Below are 13796 nucleotides of genomic sequence, written 5' to 3' on the forward strand. Positions count from 1 at the left end.
AATACAAAATCAAGAAGACAAGTGATGAGAACCAAGGAAGGTATCAATTAGGGGATTATTAGTTGATCCAATACCATATTCTCAGATGTAACATCAGAAGACTTGTAGAGCAGACAGTCAGGAGAATTACCAATGACATCTTGGGAGTGAAAGGGTTAAGTGGTATGATGATATATGTGTACTTTTTGACGATGGTGATGAAAGGTATATGTTTTCTGAAGCATACCTCTCCTTTAATGTGTGTTACCATAACAAAGAGGTTTTATTCAAATCAAAGGAAGTTGGGCTATGAGCTTTTTTTGTTTTTTTTTTTTTCTGAAAAAGGAAAAATAATTATGCTAGTGTGTAGAGTGGTACATTGCTAATACCAATCAGACTGCCGCACTAGGGTATGTATCTTGCACCACTCATGTCACAGCATTTGGATATCTTGCACCAATCACACCATTTAGGGTATGTCTTGTGCAGCTTTCTTGCAAATGATGTCATGGAATCAGGTGGCTGTGCTCAAAGAGTAACATAAACCTTTAATTTTGAGCCAATTTTGATAAGTGTAATGGTTTGTGGCCTTTGTGAGAACCTTATTGATTAAGGTTGAGATCTATTGGGATATATGAGGTTCACATTTAACCGTGTTGTATCATTTTTAAGTTAAAGCGTGTTTTTTTCACCCCTTCACTCACAATCCACATGCCAAAAACCTTACATTCCATCATACCATGAAATCAGAACACACCAAGTCATTGCACTACATGAACATTAGGCAATTTTTCACATGCCTGAATTGTATTCCACCAATCAAATTCCATTTTGCCAAATTAGACTTTGCTCCATCACCTCTCATTTCCTTGTAAACAACCTGCACTTGATTGCGCATTCTAACCACATTGTCCTGGATTTTGACTTTTTCTACAATTGAAATTTGCTTTTAGCTTCCTTGGACTTAGTCCAACTGCATGCTCATTCCTTGTAAACAACCTGCATTTTTTATCACATATTTCACACACAGAGGGCGAAGTCCAGATAGGCAACAACCAATCAAGGAGCACTCTTTGAAATATTATCCTTTTCTCTTGTTCAATGTATCTTTAGTTATTCGAGACTGCAATATATCTTAGGTTAGTGTCTATTGGAGATATAACAGAGTTTCAGTTTGCTTTTCGCAGTAAAAATTACATAGAATTATATTTTTGATGCAACTAACTGTAGATGATTGATTTTGATTTTCTATCTGTTAGAGGAATAGCAGTAAGCGTAGTCTCTTTTGCAACCATTATTTTTGCAACACTCTCTCTCAAAGAGGGAAGATATGATGTTGTGTGACAAGACCAAACAATGCCTTATAGGGAAACAACAGTAAGTGTGGCACTGATGCATTTTATTTTTGCTTAGAAGTATTTAGACAATAGACCAAAAAACACCTGTGTGAGTTCAGATAAATTTGTAGATTTTTTTTCTTTCTCTTAAGGTGAAGTAATGCAATAATTTCATCCGTTTGAAAGTTACACAAAGTGTTCCATCTCAATTTGCCAACCAAAAAAATTACTCTTGCATGCTTCACACGCCTGTTTTCATAAAGATACATTAGTTTGCACCTTATTGGTTCCAGTTTGCCACACCACTGACAGATCAAGATAGATCAAGCAGTAATTAACAATGTAGTAAGGAAACTACATACTTGTTGACACATTTCAAGTTTAATTTATTTAAGACCAGGGTTGTGTTTGAAATATGTTATATTTAATATGTACAGTAACAAGGTATTTGACAGTACTACTCAGATGACAAAATACATTACAGAATAGTTAAACAGCAGAATACATGGCAATTCTAAGTGAAACAATTGAAGTCTTCAGTGAAGTGAAATAAATACATAAATTACAATGCAGTGGTAAACACATCTGAGTGCAGTTGTCCATGATAGAAAGATGTTGAAATTGATAATTGCGTGTGACATATGATGCTTTGACAGAGAAAAAAAAAAATAATACTTGGCTTCAAAAGAAAAAACTTACCTCATAATGTACTATATAGACTCCTCACTGTACAATAATATATGCCTTTATTGATATCAGTTGATCAATGTCACTAGTTGCACGCTCATGAAACTGTTCAAATGATGAACACATCATGAAATTTTATGATTGATAATATTGGTTGTTGTTCAGTCCTCATGAATTGGTTTAACTCCATCTAGTCCCAATTCTTCAGAGGAGGCCCCTGGGTAACTGTTTGCCTCTGCTGCCTGTGGTTTTTCAGAGAAATCTTCATTACTTGCTCCATCTTTAGGAAAGAACTGTCCAATGCCTAAAAATATATCAATACACAGGTTGAAATAAACCTCAAGAGCACTTACACTGCATACTAGAACTATATACCGATACCTCCACTTTTGCTTCAAAAAATGCTTCAAGGGCCTATTCATTGTTGTCTGTAATGTGTTATTATTCGAATCCAACTTGCTTATCATGTTAGCCAGTACTTCTACTGAACTCCAACACATGAACTAGTAATCAGAGCACCAGATGTGTGGTGAGGAGGTCCTGACCAGTTGATGTTGCATGGAATTCCTGGCTGCAGTGTTCACTTCTAAATCAAATCAAATCCCTGCTAATATTATTTTCTCTATCATTTCATCCCCTATTTGTTTAAGATTGAATCTAAAACAAGAATTAACCTTACCCAAACCATAGTGAGATAGAATAGATTCTGATAGAGATGGGATAGTAACAAACACAGGATTTTTTTAACAAGGGAGAAGACAAAATAAAAATGTAAGTCTTAGAGGTCAACCAAAAAGCATGGTTGGCAATTAGATAGTTCCCAGAAAATTACAAGGTTTTATTTCATAACACACAACTACCCAAGCAGTGCCATTCAAAACAAGCCAGCTTTTAGAAAGTAAATTATTGTCATTATTCCTTCTCCCCCAAAGGAAAAAAAGAGAGTCAGAAACTGGTATGTATCCTTGAACTCTCTCGGTTGTGGGATGTTATTATCACCTGGTAATTTACCTTTTTGCCATTTGGGGGATGGCCACCACTTGACAGGATTTCCTCCGCTGTTCTTGTTCTTGCCTCCTCCTGAGTTGTTTGGTGAACCAACCGATGATGATGATGAAGCACCAAACTGTTTGCGAGGAGCTTTGGCACCAACAGCTGTGTGTGCAAATTACATAATGTGCAACTGCTAGAACAGTGATCTGTTACTAAATTTTCGATAAGTTTTCATACTGATTCCTCCAAAGGCTTCAACTGAACCCTTGATCACATGGTTTGACAAATTAAATAGCAGTTGCAAAGCCAAAATAACTTCTGTGGTTGAGACAAAACGTTTTCCTAGTTAGTTAAGGCCACTTTTAATGAGTTGCTTAAAGTTCAAAACAAAATTCAACTTATAAATCTTGCGCAAAAAGCGATGAAGAGACCCGAAAATCAGCATAGCATAAAATTGATTGTTGTATGGTACAACAACTCTCACCTCTAGTGAAAGAATATCAATACCAGGGTCTCATTATGTCGTAAACTTCTTATCATAATTAGCACTCCGAAAAACAAAATTAAAGAATGCATCTACAAGATATATAGTGCTACCACCGTTCATCTATGGGATTTTAACCAAAGAAGAAAGAAATTATTCAAGCACGAACAGCCGAGTGAAAGCCACTACACCTTTTTGGTACATTTAGACAGGGCGAAGGTATTTAATCTTGTTGTTTAAATCCCATGATTTCTTCATCAAAACCGAACATAGGGTAGTTATACACAGAATATTCTCCCAATGTACATACCAAGCTTCACTGAGTTAAATGTACACGTGAGCGAAGTACCATAACGATTCAGATCAGTGAAACTTGAAAGCAATAGTCCAATAATCGATATTTTTAACATTAGCTTATATGACTCCTCTGAGGCGATCTTCTGTTTGTGACCAGATTTACCGGAATATCGGATCAAAAACAAGCCAGTGTTGTATCAATGAAATGAACACTATCAACCCCTCTTTCTCGATAACGAACTGCTGTTTTTGAAGCTAAAATTACAATAACCGGCGTGTAATCAATCCACTTACCTTTCCTTCCTGCACTGTCTGCTTTCGTTCGTACCATTTTGCAAAGCTGCTAGTAAACCTAACGCGTGGAAATGGTGAACTCCGACGTCGAAATATCAACTTCGAATATGCGCGCCTTTTTATCTCACTTCACGTCGCATCAGGTCGAGGCCAACTTTTTCTGCAAAGGTTACTACCCTACGGCACTTGGTATCATCATGAATAGTCTGAATTGTCCATTTTCAAAATTCAAGCGAATCCTAAAACACGTCATAACAACTAACTATAAATGATAAGGTGACCTAAACGCGTCTCTTAATAGGTGAGGTTTATTTGAGTAGTTATCAGAGAACTTTACTGGTCCGCAAATGATCCCGGGACCGCAAATGATCCCGGACCGCAAATGGTCCCCGATGGGGGCCGCAAATGATCCCGACCAAAAAATAAGGAATAGCATGGACTTACATATTAGAGGAAGGTTAAAAAAATTATATATATATTGGAGCGAAACCAATGCGCGTTGAGAGTACTCGATGTTTTTAATGTGGTTAGATGTCAGATATCTATAAAGAATATATATATATATATATATATATATGTATATATATATATAGGGGAAATCCCCTGATGAGTGGACAACCACGAAACAGGTCTGTAGGGATGAACTGGTAGTTTATTTGTCTTTTTCCTCCCACAATATATACATCGCTCTACTCCTATGTATTGAGCACTGTCTTACGTAAGTCAAATTACTCTTTATATATATATATATATGTATATATATATAATTGTGGGAAATGTACTGTATATATATGTTAGATATCAGATACCAGATTTCAGATATATATATATATATATATATATATATATATATATATATATATATATATATATTGTCACCTTTCTTAGATTGGCCTAAGAAAGGTGACGAAGGGTTAAGGCAACGGGTTCATCGGAAGTTACAAAACGACATCTATGCCGTGAAAGAAATCCATGATCCGACAGTTGGACAGCCGAAGAAACAAATAGTCGAAAAGGTAACTTACTGAATTGTGGTGAAAAAGTCGGATGTTTCTCAGCTTGTGGATGGTGCGTACTACGAAACGAAAAGTGAAGGCACTAAAAAATTGAGCAAACAAATGTCTCAAATTTACCATGGGTTATTACGTCGAGTCATCCAACACAGTCTAAATTCATTGAAGCAGCAGCAAAAAATTAGGCCCCTCTTTCAAAATAAGGCGCCTCTCCGGCCAATCAGGACATCAAAAGTACAAGAAAGACATCAAGTGGATCTTGTAAGCATGGTTAGCATGCTAGACGGTGATACTTATAAATACATAATGTCTGTTATTGACATTTTCAGTAGATTTCTTTTCTTACGTCCTCTTCAAACAAAAGAGACTCGTGAAGTGGCGGAACATCTTTAGACATTTACATCGAACACGGTCCTCCAGAAATTTTGCTAGGCGATCAAGGTCCAGAATTTAAGGGAGTAGTAAAGACTGTTTGCGAAACGCTACATGTTCGCAAAATTAAAAGCTCCGCATACAGTCTCCAGACCCAAGGAAAAGACGAGCGCTCACACAGAACGTGGAAGGAAAAAATAAAGGTTGATTAAATTAACAACAACAACAATGGCCATCTCAACTGGGTGGAGTCTCTACAACAGTACCAGCAACTCTACAATGAATCACCACAGCTTTCTCCATTTGAAGTGTACTTCGGTAGAAAGCCCAATAGGTATCGCAATAAACTGTTTCTTGTGGGAAAGAAGGAATATGAAGTTCCAGATGAAAACAGCAACGGTATCGAAATAGATGAATGCAAGACGGAAGAACCAACAGAGCTAGTAACAGAACGCAATTCTATCATGCAGAAAGCTCTGGATGCGTCTAATAAGGCTTCGCAGAATATGGTAAAGCGGGAGTTATGGCGAAATCCACCCTCACTCTATTACAAGGGAGAAACCGTTTTGATTCGAGTCCCTGTCTCAAAGAAATTAGTGAAGGGAAAGAAAAACTCGCTAAAGAACACCTGTGAAGGGGTGATCCTTGAGGCTAATCATTCCATGCACAAGTACTTTATCAGCTACAATGATCCCGTGACACTTGAGAGCGAAACGAGGGGGTTTAAAGTAGATGATGTTACCTCAGTAACAAAAGAAGAAGAAAATGAGTGGCAGCAAAAGGCAAAGAGTGACAGTGGGAGACGAAATGATACTTGCACAGACCATGAAGCCGATTCCCAGGCCAACCAGCGAAGCGAGCAAGAACAGACAACGCCAGTTTGTCAGAGGCCAGCATCGATCAGATATTCTCCTTAGAAAAGCATAATGGTGACACTGTAACTAGCTATTGCCGAGGAATAAAGGCAAAAGTATGGCCATGGAAAAATCACAGAAGAAATTTTTCCAAAATGTGGACGAAAATTCCAGTGTTACTCAAAAAGTGTTTTTGAGAGTGGTGGAGCGTTGCAGTACTACTCAGATGACAGCGTCTTTTGTAATAGTTGCTTAATCAGTGGATGAATTTTGGTTTGGAATTAAGTGCAACAAAAACAAGCAATGCCGCATTTTGGGTGAAAACATATTAGTCTAAAGCACTACGTTGTTGTTGTTGTTTTTACTGAGACTGTTGCTGCTGTTGCCAGCCGGGTGACGTCAATGGACTGATACAATTTGATATAAAGATAGAACGGTATACCACGCTGGCATATCAATGTGTATCTAGTGAAGGAAGAATATGTAGTGTTTATTGTGTTGTGGAAAAGAATCTCGGTCATAATTTTTAGATATATAGTAAAGACTAAGTCCGTTTATGAAGGTGCCATTCATAGCATCGTAGTATGAAAAAGGTAACAAAAAGAAGCCAGTTGTAAGCCATAATTTAAGATGGTTTTAATAAATATAATTGCTATTCATCCCAATTCCCTACCCTCACCATTCCCACATCCATGCCATTCCTTATTTTTTAGTCGAGATCGTTTGCGGTCCCCATCAGGGATCATTTCCGGTCCGGGATCATTTGCGATCCGAGATCATTTGCGGTCGTGGGATCATTTGCGGACCCGTACAGAATTCTTAGCTGTAGGGAAACATAGACATGCAATACGTACACATTTTTTTTCATGAGAGTGGGAACATTTCTGATAAATCAGTTGTATTGTATGTCATTTGGAATCTTTATCAAGAACTCGAATTTGTCTTTTTATTTGCTTGAAATGATACAACAACATATTTGTAGAATTATATGACCCATTATATAACCTATCGAACCACAACTCCCCCTCTGGCCCAGCGGCAGACTTGTAACTGGTAACTTACCAGAGAAGTGATAAGGTCTTATTAGATGTATCTCTCATCCAATTAAAATTTATGTTTCAAATAAATCATGAAAAATTGAATTCTCAGTGCACAAGACAAACTCACCCCACATTCTCAAAGCTAAAACATATTAAAAGTTTGTAAACATAACAAGGACCAATGTGAAATATGGTAAATTGGTAAAACATGTTACAAGTTTCCCATGCTTATTGGGAGTTACTATGTATATTATTTTAGTTCTAAGTTATTCAATGTAATGTTTACCTCTATTCTGGTTGGCTGTTGTAGTGAGGACTAGTGACTCTTGGTTTTTGGTTCATGACAATGTCTTAGCAAAATCACTCCCTTTCTTGTAACCAATGAAGTTTTTTGACACACCATAAATACTCAAGCTAACAATAAAAACAATGGCAACGTTTTGCATCAAAAATGATAAGTTGATATTTTTACAGCAACAGAGAGCAAACATGGATAAATTATAAGGGTTACTTGATTTACACTGCAGAAATGTAAAATGGTTTCCGTGTTTACATAGCCTGATGTAAACACGCGGGGGGTTGGGAGAACACGAGATAAGCGTAGGAAACCACGACGCGACGCGTCGTGGTTTCCTACGCTTATCTCGTGTTCTCCCAACCTCCCGCGTGTTTACATCAGGCTATGTAAACACGGAAACCATTTTACATTTCTTTTATAAAATAACTAATGAAAGAGGAACGAAAACCGTGTTTACATACGTTCATGTAAAATGGTTTTATGGCCAATCAGAGCCCGCGTACTATTTGAATTATTTTATAATATATTATCTATTACATCTATTACACTATATTATTATTGAGCGGTCAGCGAGCATGATGGCAGCGTTTTTTGCTGTCCTTTGTTATACATAACTTTAAGGGGCACAATATTAGTTTATCTAGATGTGGCTCTCTCCTCTCCCTCAATATACAATGTAATTCAATTTAAGGGTTGCAATTTCTGTTCTACGCATTTTTTCCTTTGTAAATCTTTATCTGATTCTATGTTATATCACGTTATATTTACATAACTATGTATCAGCTAGGAATTGAAGGAATAAATAAAAAATAATGATAAATAAAAAAATATATTACACTGTTTAACTCTTCACCAGAAATCTGCCAAAAGCAAGTCTTGTTGTTGATAACAGAAGAATTGTTGAGGAGAAACGTCGGCGCTCCAAAGCTAGACATCTTGTGACCAATGTTTAACGTCAGCCTCGTTAAGAATGTCCACAGCAGAGATATGCTTTGGTGCGCTTCCTTTACAAAACTCGTCATTCAGCTGATTTATCTTATGTGGTGAGCGTGCACATCCGAACACTATATGGTCTTTGGATATGTACCATTTCACCATGGCAAGGGCTAAGCCTGTGGATACCCCTGTTTTGGCGATTACTTCTTGTTTACCCACAGACGCCATGATAAATCAGATGAAGGTTACATAACATATCAGGAGGAAAGTTCGAGTCATAGGACAAATTTCAGTCACTACTCACGAAACGAGCTTGGGATAACTTGAATTTTTCCCTTTATGTTATTATATCATATTGTGTTAAGGAGTGTTGTGTGGTGCCAACATGGGAGAAGGCAAGTGAGAGGTATGTATGACTTCACCAGTCAGTTATCATTTCTGTTTCTTTAAATATCATCTTACGTGCTACTTTTCCTTTATTCACTATCATTTAACACACACACGAGAAGAAGTGAGGTGAGGAGCAAGGTTTTTTCAGACATGACTACTGAAGTGCACATGAGCAATTTGTGAAGTCCATGTCAAGCACTTTTTTAAGACAATTTTAAAATTATTTGAGAAAAATATTTGGGGTTCTGTTCCTGTTTGTTAGTCCAGCCAAGCTTGTGTGGTCATTGGCCCCTATAATAGCCGCTGTTACGGTATAATATTAGCGACAGAAAAACGCAACAATTCCACAAACTCAACTACTTTATTGAACAGCAAGTAATGTTCTTAACAAGGAGCGAATCCTTAAAGCAGTACAATACTTATCATTAATAAACTTAAATTAATCTTTCGCAGTAACTGTCTCTCAGTATAGCTTTCAAAACAGTTGTCACTCCGACAACAAACGCTACCACAGTTACATACGCGAGTCTTTATACATATATTCACAAAGTATTCTGGAACATTCCAAAAGCTTACATAAGAACTATTTTAGTAGTATTACTTAATAATTGTGTTACCTGATGGAATGTCTATGGTATGCCAGTCAGCATGACTCAGCAGTCTGCAAATTTCTAGCAGTTATGGCTTAAGAGTACAGGCAGTTAGCACTCACTTGTGTAACTTGTAAGATCTAAATTCTTCTGCCACTGAAGATGAGAGGGGAATATTGAGGTGCGATACAGAAAGGTAAAAAGATTGGAAAGTAAATATCTCATAAGGTTAACTTATAGGTTTTGATTTTCCTCAAACTGCAAAATTCTTGCAAAATAAAATGTTATAAAAGTCCTACTCCTTCCAAAATAAGAAAAACTCTGTATGGAAGTCAACTGTCAATTTGTATTCTTCACATAGGGACATACTTATCATATCCACCCATGAGCTACTTCCCAACTTGGCAAGCAAAAATTTTGAACAATAACTGCCAAAAAATTATTATTGAACCCCAAATAAGTGTTTTCCTGTTTGTCTCTTATTCTTGAGGTATTTTTAAGCAGTTTTGACATCTCTTAGGCATTAGTAAGAAATAGAAACTGAAGCTCTAAAATTGAAAAAGCTGATAAGAAGCACATTTTAGTCTAGGATATATTTGGTCCCCCAAACATTAATTGCGTTCGACGTTAGGAGAACGCTTCGTAATCTTTGGGGATCCTGTGGTCGATGGGATACCTGTGCATGCCAGGCGTGAAGATTCGAGATTTTTGGTTACTTGGACGGGCGATGTTCAAAATCTGCGCCATTTTGAATAATTATTAAGCGCGCGCACGAATTTTAAGCCCAATAGCCGGCCAAAGAAATTGCGGGCTCGCCTGGTGGACATGCGCACACAACTATTTTTATGCGCAAGCAACTATACCTCGTGCGAGTGCGCACGCAACTATACCTCGTGCGAGTGCAAGCTGCTCGTGCGTCCGTGTCGCCTCCGTGGATATCTTTGGATTATTCGGTAAGTTCATTTATTTTTCTCAAACTTCATGCGATGTTTCTTAAAAAGTTCATCGCTTCAACTTGTCAAAGCCTTACCAGGAAACTTTTTAGTACTCCAAGAGCATGTAGAAAGCCCGATGTCGGCGTTGTCCGAACTACAACAAACCGAAGACCTTCGCTGCTCTCCTGCTTTGAATTGATGTCCTCGAATTTGCCGAACAACAAAGCAAATCAACCGATAACTCTGACACAAAGTTGTCTCAAAGCAAATCTACCAAGCCATTGTGCTTTGACCCATAGCGGTCACAAATACAAACCAAACAAACCGAGTCATTGTACTCGGTGGCCATTGCGCCAAATGACCCGTTGTGGTCACAAAGCAAATAAACCGAGTCATTCTGCTCGATGGCCATTGCGCCAAATGAAAAGTGACAAAAGTCAAATGGTTACCGGGCTGATAAGTGGTGATTGTAGTTCACAAGATCATGATAAGGCTTTGACAAGTTATTCTTCTGAGAAAATTGAAAATCATAGTGTAACTATTTCTGAAAATGTTGAAGTTCGTAAGAAAAGAGTGAATTGTCAGAGGAAAAGGGACAGGGAACCATCTCGCGTTCCTGTTAAAATAATTCTAAAGGCACTAAGTAATACGAAGTCTAGGAATAGAATCAAGTCTTTTGTAAGACAACATCTTCCAGACAGTTCTTTTATCACTAATTTATGTAGAAATTACAACACCTGGAAATTCTGGTATACCAATGATCATAATCCCATCCATGCCAAATTTATTACATTAATCTAAATATCTTTTTACCTCCTCCTACAGAAAAACAAGACATAACTTGCTTTGTGCATAATGTCTCACCAGTAAAAAAATCTGGACCAACAAGCTACTTTAACTGCCACCTTCAGACAGAGAAAGATTTCATTGGCAGTGTATGCTTTGCAACTGAAAAGAAGGAAACTCTTGATGCAATGGCCGCACAAAGATCACCGGTTAAAATTTCAAATTTTAACATCAGCAATAAGTATGGACGAAGTGATGTAGTAATAAACAGGAACACAACCATCACTTCAACAACAGCTGATTTTCCATACAAAGCACAAGATGATGTCACATCAATTGCATCCTTGTCAAAAGTAGCACCACAACAGCTAGTGTCAATAAAAGGAAAGATATCACATCTAAGTGCGACCAAAACTATAGTCATCCAAGATTCTCCTGTCAAAAAACAGGAAGGCTATATAGTTGATCCATCTGGTTACATAAAAGTTATTTTCTGGGGTGAGCATGTTGACAGCGTCACACCACAGTCCACCTATTTCTTCAACAACTTGAGAATGAAAGTATCTCAGAATCAAAGATACTTGAACACACCAAAACAAGATAATTTATACACCATCAAGGACGCTGAACCCTTCAAACAAACATTACCTGAAGTCAGTGACATCTCAACAACAACAGAAACCATTGGAGAAATACTAGGAATAAGCAGTGTCACCAAATACAACTGTTGTTGTTCATGTTCAAAAAAAGTTACAATCAAGGGAAAAATTGCAGTCTGCGATAACTGCAAAGTAACACAAAAGGCAACCAGCTGCAGTGTAAAGTGGACACTCAAGATCCATATCCAAAACTCCAAACAACCACTGCAGAAGCTTCAGCTACAGGTTTATCAAGAAGCAGTGCCAAAGTTGTTTTCAATTTGTTACTTAATTGCAAATGAAACAACAGAGGAGGAAATCACAGAGGCTGTCTTAAACCTAGACACAGTTAAAGTATGCTTTGACACGCAAACGCGAAAACTTGTGGACATTGAAAAAATTGCCATTTAACATGTTTTGTTGCATTTTCCTTTGTAACAAACCAATCTCTAGTAACTATTTAAGTTACTAATAATTCATGCTATGAGATACAAACACTAAAACTTTTAGATATCACAAAAAGTTTTATAGCACTTAATTTTTGAATCTCATATTAAACTTTCTTGAAACTATTCCATTTACTATTATTCATGTTACTGTTAGAAAAATTAGTCTCGCTCATTTAGTATCTAAACTACATTGTAAATGAGTAGATTCTCATGTTTTAATTATTGCATTTTACCTTGTGACTAATCGAGTTAGTATCATCCAGGGCCCAGTTGTTCAAAAGACGATTACTGCTAACCCACGATTAAAGCTTAATCAAAGATTTAATCTCTTTTGTTTAAAAAGATTTCAAAAGCTAATTATAAGCTGCACATGAAGTCAAATCGAAAAATAAAACTAAAGAGCAAGAATCCTTAAGAAAATCTCTTTTGGTTATTAATTTAACTGGAATAAAAATTGACACTAACCCTGGGTTTGCTTAATCGCGCTTTGAACAACCCGGCCCTGGTTACTGTTAAGATAAGAAAAATAGTTAAACAATGCTATGACACACAAACACGAAATATTTAGACATGGAAAAAAATCTAAGTTTCATAGCATTTTGAACTTCATCACAGCTTCATGTTCCAGTTGTTGTTATAAAATTTAGTCTATCTCTTTCAGTTTTTCAAGATACTGAGTAGATTGACATGTTTTTTTACATTTTCTCTTGCAACTAACCAATCCCATGCAACTATTCAAGTTACTATTCATGTTACTATTAAAATTTTTTTGTTAAACTATGGTATGACATGCAAACACCAGAACTTTTAAACATTGCAAAAAGTTTCATAGCATTACCAACTTCATAACTTTCTTGAAACTATTCAATTTACTATTATTCATGTTACCGTTACAAAAATTAGTCTCACTCATTTAGTATCTGAACTACATTGTAAATAAGTAGATTGACATGTTTTAATTATTGCATTTTACCTTGTGACTAATCGAGTTAGTATCATCCAGGTTACTGTTAAGTTAAGAAAAATTGTTAAACAATGCTATGACACACAGACACGAAACGTTTAGACATGGAAAAATTTAATTTTCATAGCATTTTGAACTTCATCATAGCCTCATGTTGTTGTTATAAAATCTACTCTATCATTTTCAGTTTTTCAAGATACTGAGTAGACTAACATGTTTTGTTACATTTTCCCTTGCAACTAACCAATCCCTTGTAACTATTCAAGTTACTATCATTCATGTTACTGTTACAAAAGTTAGTCTCCCACAATCAGTATCTAAACTTCATTGTAACTAAGTAGATAAACATCTTTGGTTACATATTTGGGTTTCACTATTAAAGTTGCTATTGTTCATGTTGCTCTTTAAATACTTCGTCTTTCTCATTTAATCTCTCAACTAATTTCCTCCTCTGTTTTTG

The 13796-nt window shown here is 36.6% G+C and overlaps 2 protein-coding genes across 2 annotated transcripts; one reads left to right on the plus strand and one right to left on the minus strand.

The window, feature by feature from the left end:
* Positions 1-1701: 1701 nt before the first annotated feature.
* Positions 1702-4205, minus strand: LOC131776098 (PCNA-associated factor). Its single transcript, XM_059092237.2, has 3 exons — positions 4072-4205; positions 3015-3158; positions 1702-2307 (listed from the first exon to the last, which is right to left on the minus strand). Exons 1-3 carry the CDS (start codon positions 4106-4108, stop codon positions 2165-2167), a joined length of 324 nt encoding a protein of 107 aa, XP_058948220.1. The 5' UTR covers positions 4109-4205; the 3' UTR covers positions 1702-2164.
* A 4764-nt stretch (positions 4206-8969) lies between these two features.
* Positions 8970-13745, plus strand: LOC136279599 (uncharacterized). Its single transcript, XM_066163538.1, has 3 exons — positions 8970-8979; positions 10419-10517; positions 11325-13745. Exons 1-3 carry the CDS (start codon positions 8970-8972, stop codon positions 12332-12334), a joined length of 1119 nt encoding a protein of 372 aa, XP_066019635.1. The 3' UTR covers positions 12335-13745.
* The last annotated feature ends 51 nt before the right edge of the window (positions 13746-13796 follow it).

Source organism: Pocillopora verrucosa, chromosome 3 (genome assembly GCF_036669915.1).
Source record: "Pocillopora verrucosa isolate sample1 chromosome 3, ASM3666991v2, whole genome shotgun sequence".
Classification (NCBI taxonomy): domain Eukaryota; kingdom Metazoa; phylum Cnidaria; class Anthozoa; order Scleractinia; family Pocilloporidae; genus Pocillopora; species Pocillopora verrucosa.

What these genes read in the sequence shown, in the direction of transcription:
- LOC131776098 (XM_059092237.2), bottom strand. Translation starts at nt 4,108, where the DNA reads ATGGTACGAACGAAAGCAGACAGTGCAGGAAGGAAAG. An exon ending in AGACAGTGCAGGAAGGAAAG is followed by an intron (nt 3,159 to 4,071) that starts GTAAGTGGATTG and finishes TTGCACACACAG; the next exon opens with CTGTTGGTGCCAAAGCTCCT. An exon ending in ATCCCCCAAATGGCAAAAAG is followed by an intron (nt 2,308 to 3,014) that starts GTAAATTACCAG and finishes ATATATTTTTAG; the next exon opens with GCATTGGACAGTTCTTTCCT.
- LOC136279599 (XM_066163538.1), top strand. An exon ending in GGATATCTTTGGATTATTCG is followed by an intron (nt 10,518 to 11,324) that starts GTAAGTTCATTT and finishes CTCCTCCTACAG; the next exon opens with AAAAACAAGACATAACTTGC.